General features: G+C 38.6%; 1 protein-coding gene across 1 annotated transcript in view; it reads right to left on the reverse strand.

The window, feature by feature from the left end:
- Positions 1 to 2,645: 2,645 nt before the first annotated feature.
- Positions 2,646 to 22,219, reverse strand: part of MCM6 (minichromosome maintenance complex component 6) — a 29,924-nt gene continuing 10,350 nt past the window's right edge. The window contains exons 8-17 of the mRNA XM_012740088.3: positions 19,364 to 19,505; positions 16,897 to 17,038; positions 16,058 to 16,165; positions 15,234 to 15,389; positions 14,507 to 14,635; positions 12,445 to 12,606; positions 8,968 to 9,103; positions 8,113 to 8,268; positions 5,995 to 6,134; positions 2,646 to 3,157 (exon numbers count right to left, since the gene is read on the reverse strand). Coding sequence (XP_012595542.2) covers positions 3,041 to 3,157; positions 5,995 to 6,134; positions 8,113 to 8,268; positions 8,968 to 9,103; positions 12,445 to 12,606; positions 14,507 to 14,635; positions 15,234 to 15,389; positions 16,058 to 16,165; positions 16,897 to 17,038; positions 19,364 to 19,505 — 1,388 coding nt within the window. The 3' untranslated portion in view covers positions 2,646 to 3,040. The remainder of the gene's footprint in view (positions 3,158 to 5,994; positions 6,135 to 8,112; positions 8,269 to 8,967; positions 9,104 to 12,444; positions 12,607 to 14,506; positions 14,636 to 15,233; positions 15,390 to 16,057; positions 16,166 to 16,896; positions 17,039 to 19,363; positions 19,506 to 22,219) is intronic.

The raw sequence follows: 22,219 nt of genomic DNA on the forward strand, positions 1-22,219 counted from the left end.
TCCACAGTAGGACCACACATCTTTGGAGTGGCAGCAGACAGCTGGGAGAGGAGGTTCATGGAAGCCATAATTGACTTCCTGTAGGTTTTTTGCAAATTCCTTTTTATAATTGATGTATGGTATATTACTTATGAGGCACATGTGATATTTTGTTGCCTGCATAGAATGTGTTATGATCAAGTCAGGGTATCTAGGGTATCCATCATCTAGTATTTATCATTTCTGTGTGTTCAGAACATTTCAAATTCTCTTCTAGCTACTTTGAAATATATAATACATTGTTGCTAACAGAGTAACCCTACCCTGTTATCAAACATTAGAACTTATACCTTCTAACTGTATGTTTATATGTACCCATTTGCTTTTAATCCTTAGATCTTTAACCTGCCTTGAATTTTGTGTTTGTTGTGTGGCAGGACTTTTTTTTTTTGAGACAAAGGCTCACTCTGGGTCTGTTGCCTGGGCTAGAATGTAGTGGTGTCATCATAGGTCACTACAACCTCCAACTCTGGGCTCAAGCCATCCTCCTGCCTCAGCCTTCCAAGTAGCTGGGATTATAGGCATGCACCATCAGGCCCAGCTAATTTTTCAATTTTTTGTGGAGACGGGGATCTTGCTCTTGCTCAGGCTGATATTAACTCCTGGCCTCAAGTGATCCTCCTGCCTCAGCCTTCCAGAGTTCTAGGGTTATGGACATGAGCCACGGTGCCTAGCCCCAATTTCTAACATGTTATTGAATATGCTGTTGTTCCTCCACTAAAGTGAAATGTTACCTTATCAGAAACGAAAAATCTATATATATGTAGATGGTTTCTGGACTTTCTACTGTTAAGACTGACTTATCTATTCCTGTGCCAATACCATGCTATTTTTTTTTTTTGAGACAGTCTTGCTTTGTTGCCCAGGCTAGAGTGAGTGCTGTGGCATCAGCCTAGCTCACAGCAACCTTAAACTCCTGGGCTCAAGCAATCCTACTGCCTCTGCCTCCCGAGTAGCTGGGACCACAGGCATGTACCACCATGCCCGGCTCATTTTTTCTATACATATTAATTTGTTTCTATTTATAGAATTAATTTAATTAATTTGCTTCTATTTATAGAGACGGGTTTCACTCTTGCTCAGGCTGGTTTTGAACTCCTGACCTCAAGCAATCCGCCCACCTCCGCCTCCCAGAGTGCTAGGATTACAGGTGTGAGCCACCGTGCCCGGCCATGCTATTTTAATTTCTACACCTGTGTAGTACTTTTTGCTTTCTGATAGGGCAAGGCCTCTCCTATCATTCCCTCTCTCCCCTGAATCTTTTTGGCTATATTTGCACATTTTCTTTTCCACGTCTTGGACATATTTTCTTTCCAGAACATGTAGGTCTATCTCATTTTTGTTTGTGGGTATCCCACAGCATAGCTGTGTCACAACTTATGAATTAATTTCCTTATTGGACATGTTTAGATTTGGTTAAAAATGCATTAAATTTATTGATTAGTTGACAACTTAATTCAAATCTTCCCATTCTGGAATGCTGTCTATCCACTTAACCTTAAATATTTGTCTACTTTTCTTCATAAAGATCTCACATATTATCCTTTATCCACTAACCACTTCACCTCCCTGACAAGTAGCACAAGGAGGAAGTAAATGTGTGGAAATGTAAGCACACATACTCAGATGTGCAAAAATGGGCCTTATTTGTAGTAATAACCTCATTTGGCTCTACAGTCCCCACTCTCATTAATGGCAGGATTGGGAAGAAGACAAATTCACCAAAAAGGAATGTATCTTTCCTGCCCTTAACATTTTCCTTTGGGTAAGTATCTGGTCAAATTAAAGGTTAAGTTCTAGTCAGCTTGTTTCCTTTCAGGATCTCCATACCCCATTTTCCTAAAGTTGGAGTCGGTGAAGGGAGATGCTCTTTTACTGTCTTTTGGGTTTTCACTAGAATGTCCTGCCTGGTATTGTCCATGCTTTATATATCCCCACTCCACCCCATCCCCGCCACAGGAAGTCTGAGATCACACATGTCAAGGCCTCTCTCACCCTTGTCAATCAGAAACATAAGAGACAGGAACCTTTACACCATGCATCTACTGTAAATTCTCTATCTGTTTCCAGCCCACCTCACCCCATCCTCTTTGAGTCAGGGTAGAGTAAACTTACTTTATAACCAAATCACATAGAAATGCTTTCCCTAACTGACCCTGTAGGCCTCAGAAGGCCATCTGTTGTTAAAAGCTACAATAGGAACTGTTACATTATGAACATACTGATCACAGCTAAGACTCAGGAACTGTTAGTATCATAAACAGCAATAACTTTTCCTGGAAGAAGGCTGTAAAATTTGGGGACAGCTTGTAATATAGCAAATGGCCTACTTCCCCTAAAAAAGCAATTTGAAAACAATCCTGAGAAATTACCCTTAGGACACAGAAGTAAAAGAAATTATTAGAGTAACGAAGAAAAAAAGCACAATAAACCTTTTATTTGTATAAGCTACCCTAAAAAAAGAACTGGAATTAACCTTGGAAAGTCATCTCTGAGGCCTCTAGCATACGAATTCTCTAATGACTCTTCCTCACATGAACCTAATCCTAGATTCATGATGCCATACCTCCACCTGTTCACCCCAGATTAAGCAAAAAAGATAAAACTTCAGAACAAGTTATTTTATTTGACAATTAAAAGTAGTAGTTGGCAACTGAGAAAGTTATTTCCTTAATAAGACATCACATACCATAAAGGTAATGGGCCTTTTCCTACACATAAAAACAGAAGTCTTAGTTATAGAAACCACACACTGCTGAGTCCCAACTTCATTAGGACGAGCAGCACACTAAAGGAAGTGCTGAAGTATGCACCGGTATAAAAGCGTGCGACAGGAATATGACACACAGGACCATCAACTTAGTTATTTGTTTCTATATCCTGAAGCATCACTCCCAGGAACATTTCTGTCCCTAGCAGAGGAATAGGGCTCCACGTCAGACTCCACGTTGGGAGGTGGGGTGCCACAATTCCTCAGCTCTGGCCAGTTGCTTTCAGTGTCTCAATCTTCCAGCAAGTAGTTAGGGTTAACTACCAGGTAGGGATCTTCTTCAAAGCTCTCACTTCCCTCTGCGGAGCCTTTCAATCCAGCTTGTGTGAGCTCAATTAGAACATGATCCTGTGGAACACAAATATTTGTCCTCAGGTGTCTGGCAAGATAATAGACATGTCCAGATGCAAAGACTGGACCCTTCTGAATGTTTGCTACTGACATTTCCTTTCACTTCCCCACCAAAGGCCTATACCTTAAAATCACTATCAGTGTTCTGTTAAACGTCCTTCCCATTAGGATACCGACTTTTTCATACTATAAAGCCCTTTTGGAAAATTTAGAAATATATAAGTAAGCTAAACAGACACTGTGATTTTTATAAGGCTTCTCTGCACATGATATCAAATGCTTGTAAATATAACTTCAAACAAGACAGGAAGCACCATGAAGAAACACAAAGTAGGGTGATAGCAAGTATAGAAGGCTGCTATATTGACAGGCTAGGCAAGAAAGGCTTCTTTGAGGAGGTGACATTTAAGCAAACACCAGAAAAGAGGAGAGCATCTGGGGAAGAGACAAAGGGTGAGTGCGAAGGCCCTACCTGTTTGGTTGAGTGCAGGGTGCCAGCCCAGTGTCCCTGGGGTGGAATGGGCGAGGGGAAGCGTGCTGTGAAACGAGGTGAATGAGGCAGACGGGCTAGACTGTGTAGGGTTCTGCAGGCCATGACAAGGAGACTGGATTTTATTCTCATGTGGAAGCAGCATTGGAAGGCAGGGCAGTAAAACACCTTAAGTTTTAAAAAGACCTATCTGGGCTGGGCGCGGTGGCTCACGCCTTTAATCCTAGCACTCTGGGAGGCCAAGGAGGGCGGATCGCTCAAGGTCAGGAGTTCCTGAGCAAGAGTGAGACCCTGTCTCTACTAAAAATAGAAATTAATTGGCCAACTAAAAATATAAATAGAAAAAATTAGCTGGGCATGGTGGTGCATGCCTGTAGTCCCAGCTACTCGGGAGGCTGAGGCAGAAGGATCGCTTGAGCCCAGGAGTTTGAGGTTGCTGTGAGCTAGGCTGATGCCATGGCATTCACTCTAGCCTGGGCAACAGAGTGAGACTCTGTCTAAAAAAACAAAAAAGGCCTATCTGGCTGCTGAGCAGAGAGCCAACACAAAAGGAGACAGTTATGAGGCTCCCCAGAGTCCAGGTATGGTGGCTTGGGCAGGCTGGTGAAGTGGTGAAAAGAGAACAGAAAGTATACTATACACACACCGAAGGTAGGTATATATCCAATCAACACAGGATTCATTGTTGATTGAAGAGGAGTTGTTGTGAGTAGATCAAGGCATCAAAGAAGATCCCGAGGCATCTGGCCTATAGCAATCGAGTAAAAGGGACCATACTATAAAAGTAATGGGGGAAGAACTGTGTTTGAACACATCAAGTGTGAGATGCCTGTTAGTTCATTAGTAGGCAACCAGCCACATACATCTGGTGTGTACAGGAAAGGTGAGAGCTGGCTATATAAATCTGTAAGTCACCAGCAGATGGGTAAAATTCATAAAATGAGGGCACTTAGGTAGTGAATGTAAATAATATGAGAGTAGAGTAAGAACAAAAAGATTCAGGAAAAGGGACCAAGAGGAAATAACCAGGAAGACACAGGACTCAGGAGAATATGGTTCAGACAGGAAAACTGGCAGGCCCTGCTCATTAAGGAGTCACAAGACATGAACCAAGGTCTCTGAGAAAAAAAGGATGAGGTGAAGAACCTGCTTATGACCAGTTAGAGCCAAGATGGCAACAAAGACAACCTCTGCTAGCCCTTGCTGCTCATTATACCGTTTATAATGTATTAGCATACTAAAAGAAACTTCCACCAGCACCATGACAACCCCTAGAAGTTACCTTATATGGTATGAAAAGAGGAGCCCCCCAATTCCTGGAACTCTCCACCCCTTTCCCCAGAAAACTCACGAATAATCCACTCCTCATTTAGCATATCATCAAGAGACAGCCATAAACACAGCTCGCCAGCAACGTACAGGGGCTGCTTTATGTAGTAGCCTGCCTGCTGTTTAATAAATTTTGCTTTTGTTTCCGACTTAGGGCTCACGCTTGAATTCTTTCCTGCATGAAACCAAGAACCCTCTTGGCCTTCAGGCTGGGTTCCAGTTTTGGGTTCCATGTTCCCGTGTCATGGTGACTCATAAGGCAAATGAAGAAAGTATTTCTGGAAGAAGCGATCAACTGTTCAAATGCTCCTGACTGGGGAAGCCTGACAGAGAATGACCAGTTCATATGAGTAGAGAGAAGGTATGTAATGGTCCCATAAGAGAGTGAGAGAAAGAACTGACCAGGGAAAAGTAATTGTACTGGGCAATGCTACTGTAAGGCTGATAAGACAAATTTAAGAATTGTCCACTTAAGACTTGTGGTCATCAATAAATAAGGCTGGGCACCTGGTTGTATGCTTTTCTCCAGGTATTTTTAGCTGCTTGGACGAGGCTTAAAAAAACCAAAATTCAATTTAACCAAGGCTGGGGTTTTACAAAGCAAGTAAGATAAAGAAAGAAAAGAGTTGAAAGTGTAAGAAAAGAACAACTACTGGGCTGCGTAAGGTGGGATATGAAGGAAACAGATCATAGAAAATAGGTGTCAGTGGTCAGGATGCTGGAAGGTTTACTGTATGACCAAGGGTGCTAGTGGGGGTGGAAAACAGGTTAAAAACATCCAAGCAGTGAGACCCCATAGCCTCCTTCCCAGACTTAACCTAAATTCTGCTTGTTTCAGCAGAATAAGTCATTTACTAGTTGTTGATTCTCCCTTGTTTTACAACTCATAATTCCGATTACACTCCAATGATTCAAAATACACGAACATAAAAAACATTTCACTAATGGACCTACACAGATAAGACGTGAACTCCCTTCCTCATTAATACTAGATCAAGTGAAGTTATGTACATACATAGTGCGTGAGTCGATGAATGACTTTCTCTATGATTCTCTTTTTATTTATAAGTTCTTCTTCAGAGTCTATTTCTGATTCGATTTCCTTCAAGTACCAGTTAACGAGCTCGCTCCTCTTTAATGCTGATTCATCCTCTTCTGCAACAAAAAATATATTTTAAAAGGATTATTCTTCTAGCAAACTGTACTTCCAGTTCTTAGGGTTTGCACACACAATATACAGACTAGATAACCATCAACCTGTCACAAAGTACACCTGCTGAAGTAATGTTGAAATAGCCTGTCATACTACTTGTATTAAAGCACGCCTTACTTTACCCATAATAGGAGAAAAACCTAATAAAATAGACATTATAAGAAACAAGTGTCTTAAAGCTATTCAGATCTCAAAGTGCGAAGGTCTTTTCTTCATCTTCTTCCGCTTCACCACCTAAGAGAATGTTTGCCAATGGCAACTGAAAGCATAAAAGCATAAATTAGAAATAAAGCAACAGCAAAACTTCTTAAATATAGCTTTTCCTCTTTGGAAAGGGGAAGAGTTTATGGAACTCAAGTTTACTTAGAAGAGAAATTCATGGGCATTCACTCAGCACTAAAAAATTATTAGTTTATTTTAGCAAAGATCATCCATACCATCTGCTTTAAAAAGTCCAAGGCAAAACTCTTAACTCACAAGAGTTGAGACTGGAGAACATTGCAACTGTCACAGAAATACAGTGTAATAAAAACTAAAACTCTACTTTTGTTTTATTTAAAACTTAGTTGCACTCAAAGCATTTGAGGCATCTACAGTTAAAGAAAAATAAGAAAAAAAATTATAAAAATATATATATATAAAAAAACTTAGTTGCATGAGGGAGAAAGAGAATAATGAACAACATGAATACAAGAACATGCAAGCTCCCAAAACATTTAATGTGGGAATGGAACAGGGATAAACCTGACACATAGCCACACTGTTGCCTTTTCTCCCACAGGTCCACAGTTCACACAGGGCAGAAACTGTAGGGCTCATATCTTTAGTAAGCCAAGATGATCTCTGGTGTTCTCTTCCTCCATAGCAGATTGGACACTGTGATGACAAACTATGCCTGGAAGTCAGCACAGAGTCCTGGGAGCTTTTAAATAGGAATTGAAGTGTAACTATCAAATAGAATTTCAAGTTCTACCCTTTGTTTTTTTTTTTTTTTGAGACAGAGTCTCACTTTGTTGCCCAGGGTAGAGTGAGTGCTGTGGCATCAGCCTAGCTCACAGCAACCTCAAACTCCTGGGCTCAAGCAATCCTCCTACCTCAGCCTCCTGAGAAGCTGGGACTACAGGCATTGCCACCATGTCCAGCTAATTTATATTTTTATATATATATATATATATATATATATATATATATATGTTGGCCAGTTAATTTCTTTCTATTTATAGTAGAGACAGGGTCTCGCTCTTGCTCAGGCTGGTTTCAAACTCCTGACCTTGAGCAATCCACCCACCTCGGCGTCCCAGAGTGCTAGGATTACAGGTATGAACCACTGCGCCCGGCCTAAGTTCTACCCTTTGAATTCATTGTTTTTCCTGCTCTGCCATGTGGCTAACTAGGGTGATAAAACTTTGAATAGCATGTAGAAGCAGTTAAGGACAGGAAGGTTAAAGAGGTGTACTAATGTCCAGATACCACACTTTATTGATGAATAGATGAGGATTTCACTCCATTTTTCTAGTCTTTTGGCAGTATAGATTTCTGAACTCAATTACTGGCCAATGAATTATAAATACCCTAGGAGACCACATGTTTCAAATAAACTCATCGTAAGTAGTAATAATTTTGCAGTTGTAAAAACATTTGTATGTGCTTCTTCATGTGTTATCAGATCACAAATTCCACTTCAAAATTATTAATATAGGCTAAGAACGTTAACAAGAATGATCCATATACCTTTGCCTGACAATGAACTTTTTGGGAAATGTTCAGGTTGGCAGGTATGCTGATACTCCATAGATTTACTTTGCTAAAGTGAGCTTGCCTAGCTATTAGTCATCTCTTCTGACAGAACAATACAATGTTTAGCAATCAGAAGTGGCCTATGCGAATATAGCTTATGTAAATGACTAGGCTTAGCCTCACCTTCTTCCATCTTTCTTAGGTGAAGCACAATAAGGTTAGAGATTCGGCAGTACTCAGAGAAGCCCAGCCTTAAGGAGGCTTTGGGAACAGAATCTTGATTTATGTCTTCACTGTAGCCGTTGATTCCATTCACAGGTGCAGGGCTGTCAGCATGACCTAAGTAAAAAAGTGAACATCTGAATTTTGTTTTTGTGTCTCCAACATTCCTGTCAAATGTTTATGAATATACTATTTATATGTAATACTAACTTCAAAACAAGCATATAGTTATACATAGCATATAAAATTTTACAAATAAATTTATAAACTCTAGTAGTGAAGACAAAAACTAACTTGGGAGGAATATGAGGGATAGGAGATATAAATTTCATAATCTAAAAGTTCATTTACAGTATCATGCACAAGATAAGAAATTCTGATATCGGTTCAAAACCAAAATAACAATACAAATAAGGGTGGAGAGTCCAGGGGATTTAAGTCTACTAACACCATTTTGGTGTATTTTCTGTTAGTCTTTCAAGTATATATACATACTTTTCTTTTTTTTGAGACACAGTCTTACTATGTTGTCCAGGCTGGCCTCAAACTCCTGGGCTCAAGGGATCATCTCACCCCAGCCTCTGGAGGAGCTGAGATTACAGGTATGCGCTACCATACCTGGCTAAGTATATATATTTTAAATCAACTATTTATACTTTAACATGTCAACAGTTAATAAAACTCAATATTTGTTTTTTCTTTTTTTGCTACATAGAGTTCATAATCATCAACAAGTGTACTTTTACCACATGACATCTCAGAAAACTTTTTGGTCCTTAACTTCAGACATAACAGTCATATGAATAAACATCTCACCATTGATGCCTCCTGGACCTTCATCTACCTCCATCTGGACCTCTTCCTCTTGATCTAGATTGACATCAGGTGTTTCCACACGGATGATTGATTTATTCAGTAATCGGAAAGCTTCCTTCACATGTTTAGGCTGGACCTAACCCAATAAAAATGAGGTGATTCAGTTAAGTCTTCTTGATACACTAAACAGAGTTTCTCCAGACAAAATCACAGTGGTATTCTGGTTTTCTCACACAGACACTCTCTTCTCAGTGCTACTTTGGTTTTCTCATAAACATTCTCTTTCTCTCTCATACACTCACATGCTATGAGACAGCACCATAATTTCACAATGGCTACAACTGACTGACTATATCAAGTGGTGGCAAGAATGTAGAACTACTCTCATTTATTGAAGGTAAAAATAGAAATTGATTCAACAGTTTGGCAGTTTTTACTAAACACATGCATAACCTATGACCCAGCAATTCCACCTCTAGGTATGTATGCATAGAAATGTGAAATGGAAAAAGATCCTACCTTTAGTACCAAGAAAAATGGCAAAATATCAAGAAATAAAAAACACGGAAAAACTATAACAGTACTGTCAAAAAATATTTAAATGGAAAGATTCTGTATTTGTGGTAGTCATCAGAACTGTTCACAAATGTTTGCCTTTCTCCTTCTGGCACCTGGTAGGAAGATACTTCTCTAACCACTTGAACTTAGGGATGGCCATGTTAATTTCTGTGGCTAGCAAAATGTGAGCAGTAGTGTCATTTCCAAATAGAAGGTAGAAGATAGTACATGGCTCATCCTTTTTTCTCTTCCCTGCTTTCTGTCACCATGGAAGCCTATGTCAAAATTGAGCCTTTACATCAGCCTGAATCTGAGCAACATGAAGAGGAGCACCCCTTGCTGACTTAATGGACGTGTAGCATGCAAAAAAGTATCTGTTTTAAGCGGTTGAGATTTTTATAGTAGCACAACCTAATATATTCTGTTATAATGTTCTTGAATAGAAAAAATCATCAAGATGTTTTTAATTCTTTAGTGTATAATTTAATGTTATACTAATAACAATATCAAGTTTTTTTAAAAAAACTAAGTAAGCTGATTTCCATGTTCCTAACAGCTGAAGAGAACAATGCATTGGAACTAGCTCTATATTTAAAATATAAAGCTCCATTAATTAAAATATCATTGTACCAATGTAAGAGGAACTGATGGACTCAATGGAAAGTAGAAAGTGCAGAAAGAGATCTTAACATAAAATACAATATATAATAAGGGCATACCACACCAGCATGAAAAAGATGATTATTCAATAGATGGTGAAAAAGAATCAAGTAATTCACACCTCACATTTTACTGAATAAATACCAAATGTTTAGATGATTTAAATGCAAACAATAAAATCATCTAAGTGCTAGAGGAAGTCATAAGAGAAGAATTTTTTATAATCTTAGAGGAAAAAGGCCTTTCTAACAAAATTAAAAATGGAGAAATAATATGAACATATAAGGAGAAACAGTTCTTAAATATATGCAAAGATATTCAATTTCATTCAGAAAATATATTTGTGTATAATATATGTGCACATATTTTAATATTATATGAATTTGCTACCTATTTAAAAGACCAATTTTTAAAAAATAACAAAAGAAAAATCTATTTAAGTTTGCCCTAAGAGTTTTATGAAACTCATTTCAAGAAATACCACAGTGGGAAAAAAATACAAATGTTAGCATGATTTTAGAACGCCCTTTCCCCAAGGTCTTTTGCCTATCAAAATTCTCCACAGCCTTCAGCAATCAGGTTTAAATGTCAGCACCTCCATAAACCCTCCCCCTTCTTAGGAATAAAGTAATTGATCTCTGTACTCTTTACTTGTGATGCTCTATCATCATATTCTTCCTTTTTTTTTTTTTTTTTTTTTTGAGACAAGGTCTTGCTCTTTTGCCCGGGCTAGACTGCAGTGGCATCATCATAGCTCACTGCAACCTTAAACTCCTGGGCTCAAGTGATCCTCCTGCCTCAGCTTCCAGAGTAGCCAAGACTACAGGTGACACTATCTCACCTGGCTAATTTTTAAAAAAATTTTTGGCTGGGTATGGTGGCTCACACTTGTAATCTTAGCACTTTGAGAGGCCAAGGTGGGAGGATTGCTTGAGGCGAGGAGTTCCAGACCAGCCTGAGCAAGAGTGAGATCCAAAAAATAGAAAAATTAGCCGGGTGTGGTGGTGTGTGCCTTATATATAGTTCAAGCTACTTGGGAGCTGAGGCAGGCTGGAGGATTGCTTGAGCCCAGGAGTTTGAGATCACAGTAAGCTACGACGATGCCACTGTACTCTAGCCCGGGCAACACAGTGAGACCCTGTCATTAAAAAAAAAAAAAAAAAATTTTTTTGTAAAGATGTGGTCTTGTTATATTGCTCAGGCTGGTTTTAAATTCCTGGCCTCAAGCCATCCTCTGACCTTGGCCTCCCAAGGTGCTGGGATTACAGATGTTGGCCACTGTGACTGGCCCCCTCTCTCATTTTTTATATGCTTAAATACATGTCCCACTCCCACCAGATCAGCAGCAAGGAAGGCAGGAGCTCTCTTATTTATCTTTTGTTCCCTGAACATGTCCCTTAAATGTTAGGTTAATCAAAAAATATCAAATAAGTTAGCATTAAAGTACTTTGTTGATAGTAAAACACCATATTAGAGAATTTGAAAACCCAAAAATGAAAAGAAAAGCCTTTTTTATCTATGGGATAAAAATGGGATTGAAGTCAGACAGTGGTTACTTCTGGGGAACAGGGTTAAGATTGACAAGAGGCCCAAGGAAATTTTCTGAAATGATGAAAATGTTTTGTATCTTGAACTGGGTGGTCACATGTACATTATATAAAATAAATAAATAAATAAAAAACCCACCAAGCTGTACATTTTCCTCCATATAAAATCATACTGGCAAATCATTAAAAAAAAAAAAAAAAAAAAGCTAATCCCCCCTTTAAAAAAAACCTTACATGAAATCTAATATATAAAACCAGGGAAAAGCAGGGCGGCTTTGGTTGAAGCAGAGACGGAAAGCTTGAATGCCCTTCTGTATTGCTCCCCTTTTACCCCTTAATACTCACTGACCTATACTCGTGGAACCTTGGGCTCAAAGAACAGTTTAAAAACCACATACATTATAGAAACCTAAGGAGGGTTCCTTTGAGGCCAGGGGCTACATTATCTTATCTGTATCCCCAACCCGGAGGCCTAGTACACTGTGGGATCTAAGTACATTTTTCCTGAATGAATGGACTATATTCATTAAATGCTTGACAGCAACCTCCTTAAAGGGAAAAATTCCAGGGTCATAGATCCTATCAACACTCAAGAGTTATAAAAATAAATCCGCGGCGAATCTAGTATGTCCTATACCAAAGATAAAAATATGCCTACGAGGCAACAAATCAATTTCTCTTTGCCCTCATCGTGTCAAAGTGACTCTGATACCTCATCACAGCAGTGCATCCGAGCCATAGCTTCAGAGAGACGGATCATGCTCTCGAGCTGTCGCACTGTAATCCTCCATGAAGACTTGGTTACTCCAGAACCATCCCTCTGGCGGAGACGTTTGTACTGTTCCACAATGAAGTCCTCTGACTCTTTGGAAATCTGTTTCAGAATATCAGTAAAGTTAGAGACACATTTCTCCTTGATGACAGCTGTGCTAAACATAAGTTTAAGAGCCTTCCAGGTAGAAACATTTTGGGGAATGAGAGGGCCGAAACTTTTGTGAAGCCAGTGACAATAAATCACTACTGAAATACCCTACGAAAGAAACTAAGCTTATTAAATAAATTAATGCTCAGACTTTCCTTGTAGCTCAAATAATCAACTCATGCTGTCTTGGGGAAAAAAGACACACACACACACTCTGTCCAAAAAGTATCCAGACATTGCTAATATAACAAGAATGATTACATGGCTGGATACTTTCCAGATAGCCCTTGTGTGTCTGTCATCTGTTTCAGTAAACTTTACACCCAAAGGATCCTCAGTTTTTCATAGCAAGGAACTCAGCATATTAAGGAAGCACGCCAAGGTTACAGAGGGACCAGTATGTAGTCATGGAGAACAGATGCCTTTTTTACACAAAAGTCACCCACAACCCTAATTTTATATAACTAAATTTCTTCTGGGGCAGTGAGAGCCAACACTAATTCACAAATAAGTGAAGATGATGGATAATTAATAGCCAAGGATAATTCCCAAAAGTCAAGTCAGACAATACTGTAAAAACCTCAACCAGAATGAAACAATTTTTTCCCCTTTCCTTATCTTATTTTAGGAAAGCATCGAGCAACAAAACAGATGCACGTTACGGAAATTTATTTTTAAAAATACACGTCCATGGCTGGGCGTGGTGGCTCACGCCTGTAATCCTAGCACTCTGGGAGTACCGAGGCAGGCGGATCGCTCAAGGTCAGGAGTTCGAAACCAGTGTGGGCAAGAGCAAGACCCCGTCTCTACTATAAATAGAAAGAAATTAATTGGCCAACTAACATATAGAAAATTAGCTGGGCATGGTGGTGCATGCCTGTAGTCCCAGCTACTCGGGAGGCTGAGGCAGAAGGATTGCTTGAGCCCAGGAGTTTGAAGTTGCTGTGAGCTAGGTTGATGCCACAGCACTCACTCTAGCCTGGGCAACAAAGTGAGACTCTGTCTCAAAAAAAAAAAAAAAAAAATACATGTCCAGGTTAAGTATCCCGGGTCCAGTACAAATTCAGTTCAATACACCACATCAATTTCAATTCCTGTAAAATAGTAATCTATATTCATCAAAATAACTTAGAACAATACAGCCCTCAAAGGAAAATTCAGTAACATTCAGTAGATTATAGATTTAGGCACATAAACATTTTTAAGATTCTCAGTAGTAACGGTTGATATAAAAGGATGTCCTAGTTTATTCAGTTGTCTAAAACTCTTCTCCCATAAAAATCTTTTTATTAGCAACTAACAAATAATATAAATGGAATTATTTAGATTTTTTTCTTAAAGGTCAGATTAAAAAAAAAATCTGGGCATGGTGGCTCAAGCCTGTAATCCTAGCACTTTGGGAGGCTGAGGCAGGAGGATTGCTTGAGGACAAGAGTTCAAGATCAGCCTGCTCAACATAGCGAAACCTTATCTCTACAAAAAATAAAAAAATTAGCTTGTGTGGTGGTGCACACGTGTAGTGCTAGCTTATCAGGAGGCCGAGGTGGGAGGGTCACTTGTGCCCAGGAGTCTGAAGTTACAGTAAGCTATGATTATGCCCCAGCACTCCAGCCTGGGCAAAAGAGCAGAACTCTGTTTCTTTAAAAAAAAAAAAAAAAAAATCTCTTAATAGTTAATAATAATAATAGAAGTAAAAAGTCCCTTTATTCAACCCTCTTTAATTAAACAAATTGCTATTTAAAAAAAAAATCACTTTAGGTAGATTACGGGTTCAGTTAATTTCTACATGACACATTTGTTTACATTCTACTTTAATATACCCATTATGATTTAGTACAAAAGAGCTGGTTACCTTGGGTTTAAACTGTCTTGCAAAGAGAAGATACCTCCTGATATCGTCAAGGGAATAGACACGATCAATGGATTCCTCAATTCTTGAATGCAAGTCTACTATGCGCCTGGCAATAGCATAATCTGTAACCTAATTCAGAACAAGAAAATAGCTTCGATCAGTCACAGAAGTATCTACTCCAGACTAGCCCGGGCAACAGCAAATGACTTATAGATAAAAATAAGCTCTAATATACCACTGAAAAAAGTATTAATAGCTACTAAGTTTTTGAGGAAGGTGTGGGAACAGACTGATTAAAACCAAACCTAACCATGTTGTTCAAAATTTTTAACCCTAAATACAAATAACTCCAATAAGCTAACATGTTAAAATCGAAGCAAACTACAATTTTTCACTCAACAAAACACTAACCCATAAAACAAAAGTGCGTGGTTGGTTGGGTGTTAAGTGTAATTTGTTTCCTTCTTTTTTGAGAATTAAAAAACAGTAACACAAACAAAAACCTTAATATTCCTCTACACAGTAAGTGGAGCCAGCTTCAAAGGACTTTATTCTGAGTTGCTTACTAAACCCTATGCCCAATCCCATGCCACCCGGAGGGAAATGAAAGGTTATAGGGCACACACACACACCAGCTGTTGAGCAGTGTATCCTCCAGCCCCATCTCACTCAATAACTCAAATTGGAAATAAATAAGGAAGCTAAGAGTGACAGCTCATGTGGTTACCTCATTGCATTCATCCACAAGGATGAAGAAGAGATCAAATCGGGACATGATGGGAGCTGACAAGTTTATATTCTGTTTCAATGATTTTGATCTGTCATAGTGTCCACCGATTGGGTTTGCCGCTGCCAAAATGGACGTTCTGGCATTCAGAGTAGCCTGACCACAAATGAAAGAATTGTGAAAAATTTAAAAAGACATCAGGACTAGCCAATAAACACATGACAAAATGTTCAATTTTACCTGTAATTAACTAAATGGGTTAGTTAACCATTAGCAAACCAAAATAACCAGATATCCTTTTTCATATATTAATAAATAGCAACTCCCCTTTAGGCCATCAATTTGTTAGAATTTATCTTGAAGCTAGGTACAGGAAGATGTTGTGTTCAAGGATGTTTACTACATACTGATTGTAATTCCAAACACTGAAAATGACCCAAATGTCATTCTACTGGAGTCTAAGGAACCAAACTGTGGAACATATAGGAGTAATAAAAATCCAAAGTTAATCTAATATGTGCTGGTATGGAAAGATTGCCAAAATAAAATTATGGCATTAAATGACCAAGGAATGAAACTATACACATTATGCCTATTTATATGTAGAATATTCCTAAAAGGGGCACAAACTCAATAGATAACCTTTGAGTATCTACTGGTGCTGGCAGTTGCAGGGGAAGATTTCTTTTAGTTTACACTTCATTCTATGAACAGCATTACATGCTGAAATAATGAATTTTACGCAGGTAAACCTCTCTAATACACTATGTATTAGTCTACAAGGCCAAGGCACAATGCAGTGGAACAGAAGAGGACACACATACCTTCACCCCTGCTTTAGTGATGGAAATGGTCTGCTGTTCCATGGCTTCATGAATAGCAACTTGATCCCGTATGTCCATCTTATCAAATTCATCAATACAACATACACCCTGTAACCAAACACATCTGGCCTAAGAAACTGCCTTTCAGATGTAAAACCACAAGTAAACTCACAAAGTTTGCCACCACAGAGACCTTTCTATTCTCCACACAAGTAGAAGATAGGTAAGTAAGCTTTCTTTATTCCCTTTTCTAAGCAAGGTAATTCAACAGATCCCAGGCCTAGAAGGAACCACATGACTTGGCAAAACTAAAAATATATAGATACTTACTACACTAGTACTTAAGACCGAAACCTTGTGTAAACCCCAGTGTCAAGGTATTCTGGGTCACCTCAGGATTGATTTTACATCTACAATTTATACGTATCCACAGATCTAATCCATCCATGTCAAATACACATAAAATGTATGTGTATTGCCCGGGCAACAGAACAAGACCCTGTCGCTAAAAAATAAATCCATGCCTATAAAATGGAATGTGTAAATGTGTCCATGCCTACACCTACTTGAAGAGGTGTCATGTTCTGGAAAGGAAAAAATGCTGGAAGTACTAGACATAGCAACCACACATTCAAGGCAGGTAACACATTCTAGAGAAGCTCAGAAAATGGTGACCAATGAAGATAATGTCAAATTCTACATTAATGGAACTATAAATTATTTACTAAAGAATGCTCTTTTTAGAAGGACATTTTTTTAACAGAAACTTATACGACTTCACTGACAGGGTAGGGAGTATTCTGACTTCTTTATATCCAAGACTGTAAAATGTTTCTTACATTATCAGCCAACATCAAAGCTCCAGCCTCAATGACAAACTCATGAGATTCTTCATCTCTTACAACGGCTGCTGTTAAGCCAGCAGCACTGGATGCTTTGCCACTGGTGTAGACGGCTCTGGGGCTGAACTCCTCCACGTGCCTGTTCAAGGTTATCATATAAACACTTATTAATATGTGACTACAAAATGCCCTTCCAAAGAATGTCAGCTGATAGGGATTATGTCAATGAAGAGTTTAAATTTCTGAAAGAACATCTAATAGTGGCATTAAACTTAAGCAATTCATTAAGAAACAGGCCACAGACTGAATGGGAAATCTATCTCCTTCAGCTTTTAAATCCATGCCTAGGCAGGCACAGTGGTTGTCGCCTGCAATCTCAGCACTTTGGAAGGCCAACCAGCTTGGTCAACAAAGACCTTGTCTCAACAAAAAATTAAAAAAATTAATCAGCTGGGCATGGAGGCTCATGCCTGTAATCCTAGCACTCTGGGAGGCCGAGATGGGAGAGTTACTTGAGCTCAGGAGTTCGAGACCAGCCTGAGCAAGAGTAAGAACCCCAACCCTACTAAAAATAGAAAAATTAGCTAGGCATCGTGCCATGAGCCTGTAGTCCCAAGCTACTTGGAGGCTGAGGCTAGAGGATCGCTTGAGCCTAGGAGTTTGAGGTTGCAGTGAGTTACGATCATGCCACTGCACTCCAGCCCGGGCAACAGAGCAAGACTCTGTCGCTAAAAAATAAATCCATGCCTATAAAATGGAAGTTGAAGTTAATATGTGACAAAAATATCAATTTTAAAAGAAGTTTAATAATAAACAGTTTAGCAACAATGATCTATTAGAAGGTCTTGCAATTAAAAAAAAAAGAGAGAGAGAGACAAAACTAGATGTGGATTTATTCCAGAAATGCAAGGCTGGCTTAACGACTAAAAAGCAAATCAATATGTCATATTAATAATGGATAAGAACCACATGATCACCTAAATATATGTAAAGAAAAAGCATTTGACAAAACCTACACCTTTTTATGATAAAAACTCAACTAACTAGGAATAGAAGAGACTCTCATAAACCAGATAGAGTTTTTCTTTAATCTTATCAGGGCATCTATGAAAACCAAAAGCTAAAATCAGAGAGCTGAATACTTAGTCCCCTATGATCAGGAAGAAGACACGACGTCTGCTCTTGTCATATCTATTCAACATTATACTAATGGCACTAGTCAAGGTTGACTAGGCAAGAAACAAAAAAAGGCAGCCATATTGGAAAGGAAGAGGTACTCCAACCATTACTTTATGCAGATACATACAAAATCTTGATCTTATATATGGAAGATCCTACAGAATTCACTAAGACATCATCATGTACAATACTGTTATCAGAGGCAACACTGATCTACACCTTTTTTTGGCAGGTGGGTGACCGGAACAGAGGGAATAAAAAGAAAAAAAATCCCTTTTAATATAAGACTATTATCTTCAAATCTAAAACTCAGTTCATGATTTGCTTTAAGGAAATCTAAAATTGTTTCAGATTCTAGAACAGTACTGTTACAAATGTCCAGAACAAATAAAGGCAGCTTGATGTTGTATGAAGAGCATGTTTTGCAGGCCAACTATATCTAAGTTTTAATACTCATGGCTCAGTGTCACCTGGCACCTCCAAGTTGGGCAAGTTATTGACTCTCAGAGGTTTTGTTTGTGACTCCTTGAAAAAAAAGCGGACAACAACACATGCCTGTCTGGGTGCTGCTAGGAAAAGACATAACATACATATATACGTAGCAACAACAACATAGCAAGTGCTCAGAAACTGGATGCTTCTGAGCCCTAATTTGCTTACAAGTTTGAAAGTACTTATAGTTTCTAAAAATAAGCAAAAATCATGCTGAAAAAGTTAGCATAAAATATCTCATAGCATTGCTTTTGGATAGTGTGTCTTATTTAAAAACCTTACAGATATTTGTATTCTTTGTCACAGCAATCGTATACCTAGGAATTTACCCAAAGGAAACAAACAAAAAAATATATATGTTATCATGTTCACTGTATTAATATCTGTAATCTCTATAGTAAACTACCCTGTTAATTATTTAATAGGGCTAGGGAAATAACTTTGTAAGTTATAGTACACCAACAAAAAGATAACTGTGAAAATAAAGAAACATGGAAAAATGTTTAGGGTAAATTAAAAATAAAAATATGGATACTGTGATTTATAATAATGAAAATACAAATTCATGTATTCAAAGACTAACATAAAGATTAAAGAGTTCAATGTGAGAGTGGGATTACAGGCAATTTTTTCCTATCAAAAAATTAACAGTATTTAATCTATGAGTTATATATTCAACACATCATAATTTACATTCCTCTCTCTCTCTAGTAAAGGCATTCCTGGTAGTACAGCAAGCTTGGAACTATTTATATTGTTTTTTCTTGTTCTACCACCTCAGGCAAGCACTTACTTTAGAAACTGGCTCTTTGCTGTACTTGGGTCACCAACAATACAAACGTTTATGTCCCCTCGAAGAGAGGTCCCTTCTCCTGTTGTCTTTGGAACACCACCGAAGAGCATCAGCAGGACACCTCGTTTTACTTCATCATTGCCTGAAATGAAAAGAAGCTATGGATAAAAAAACCCATCTTTCAACATGAACTTAATTCCAGAAGAAACTACAAAGACATGTTTAACAACCAAAAGCCAGAGACATCTAAAATAAAACATAAAACTGGAGTAAAAACACCTGGCTTCTGATCTTGGTTCTGACTCTGTGGACTTAAGTCACCTAATCACTATTCCAGTGTTTTCTCCTGTACCACAGATGCTGGTGCTCACCGCCCCAAGAGCCATTCCTTGTCTGTAAGACCTACTTCCTACACAAAAAGCCTTTCCTAATGCCTCAAAGCTCTCTCCTCACAAACTAGAGCTATGTCCACCACAGCCTACCACATTTGCTAGCCCTTTCTTCTTTTTTGTTTTTTTAGAGACAGGGTCTTGCTCTATCACCAGGGCTGGAGTACAGAAGCATTACCATAGCTCAATGTAAACTCAAACTCCTGGGCTCAAATGATCCTCCTGCCTCAGCCTCTCAAGTAGCTGGAACTACAGACATGTGCCACCATGCCAGGCCTAGTTTTAAATTTTTTGTGAAATGGGGTCTTGCTATGTTACCCGGGCTGGTTTCAAACCCCTGGCCTCAAGTAATCCTCCTGTCTTGGCCTCCTAAAGTGCTGGGATTATAGGCGTGAACCACTTGCCCCGCCTTGTTAGTTCTTTCTAATGGCAGCTCTTGTAGTTCCATTGAGAGTATGAGGAAATGGCTCATGACACTTCTTTTGTATCACCTATAGTGACCAATATTGAAAAAATGCATGCTAATTAGTATGGATTAAATAAGATGCTAAATGAAATTTAGAGCTGTTTCTATGAGCTGTTCATAAATCCAATGTAAGAAGGAAACATACAATTTTCTCAAAAAAAAAAAAAAAAAAAGAACACTATGTTATTAAACATTTTTCTGTGGACTTAATTGACTTCTTTGTGAACTCCATCAATAAAGTGCTAGGCAAATTTACACAAAGCATTCCTTAAAAGTAGAAAATTAAAAATCCATATCATAAAAAAAACTTCTCTGACTTATGACCAACAAAATGTGTTAGGGGCATGGTGGTGTTTAAATTGTCCATAAAATCTTTGACACATCTCACTTTAAGGGATGGAACTTAATTCTCCTGTTAAGTGTGAGCTGGACTTAGTGACTTGCTTCTACTAAACAGCATATGGTGAAAGTGAGGTATGTAACTTCTGACACTAGGTCATGAGAGGCATTTTGCTTGCTCTTTGCTTTGCTCTCTTGGACCATATGCTCTGGATGAAGCATCTGTGTTACAAAGATATCCAAACAGCCCTATGGGAGAGATTCGTGTGGCAAAGGAAAAAGCTTCCAGTTAACAAGTAGTACTAACTGGTAAGTTACCTGAATGAGCCCCTGTCAAGCAATCAGATGACCCCAGCTCCCCCTGATGTCTCAACTGTGACCTCATGAAAGACTAAGCCAGAACCACTCAGCTAAGTGTCTCACAAATTCCTAACTCACTGACTGTTGAGATAACGTTTGTTGTTATAAGTCACTAAATTTTGGGGTTATACAGCAATAATTTATGGGGGGAGGATAGCAGCATAAAAATATAACACCTGCTCCTTATAAGGAGAAATGCTCTAAAAACCATAAAACATTAACAAAGGGTTTTAGTTATTTCATTGACTAAAATACTTTAAAAAAAGTTAATTTCAGCCGGGCACGGTGGCTTACGCCTGTAATCCTAGCACCCTGGGAGGCCGAGGCGGGCGGATTGCTCAAGGTCAGGAGTTCGAAACCAGCTCTGAATAAGAGCGAGACCCCGTCTCTACTATAAATAGAAAGAAATTAATTGGCCAACTAATATATATATATGTATAAAATTAGCCGGGCATGGTGGCACATGCCTGTAGTCCCAGCTACTCGGGAGGCTGAGGCAGAAGGATTACTTGAGTCCAGGAGTTTGAGGTTGCTGTGAGCTAGGCTGATGCCACGGCACTCACTATAGCCTGGGCAACAAGCGAGACTCTGTCTCAAAAAAAAAAAAAAAAAAAAAAGTTAATTTTAAATGATTGAAAGTATATACCTAAGAGAAATACCCCAATATCTTATGAGTTCTTAACATAACCTCAATTGAGTATGAAGGACAAGGATGGAAGAGTTCAAGAATAATGCATCAGGCCCAAAAGTTTAGTAATATCCTTCAATACAGAAAGGGCATTTAATGACTGATAGTGAACATCTAGCAACCAAGAGTCAGGAAAATGTGAAAGGAACTGCTAAAGGTATAACAAGTAACCAAGAACTATCATGAAATATCTAACTCTGTAAATTAAAAAGAAGAACAAGAGCCGGGTGCAGTGGTGTGTGCCTGTGATCCCAGCTACTAGGGAGGCTGAGGGCGGGGATTGCTTGAACCCAAGAGTTTGAGTCCAGTCTGGACAACATAGCAATACCCTGTCTCTAAAATAAGATCCTAAAGCTAGAAAAAGATGACTAAATTCTTTTTCCTCTTGGAAAAAAACTGTGGTAAAACATACATAACAAAATTTACCATTTAACCATTTTAAATGTATAGTTCAATGGCATTAAGTACATTATGTTGTATAACTGTCACCACTACCCCTTTCTAAAACTTTTTCATCATCCCAAACAGTAACTTTATCCATTAACCCTTTGCACTCACTTGCTTTTTCCTCGATTCCTTTATTCTACTCGGGATTTAATTTTTTAAATACTCCA

The sequence above is a fragment of the Microcebus murinus genome, chromosome 8 (genome assembly GCF_040939455.1).
Source record: "Microcebus murinus isolate Inina chromosome 8, M.murinus_Inina_mat1.0, whole genome shotgun sequence".
Taxonomy (NCBI): Eukaryota; Metazoa; Chordata; class Mammalia; order Primates; family Cheirogaleidae; genus Microcebus; species Microcebus murinus.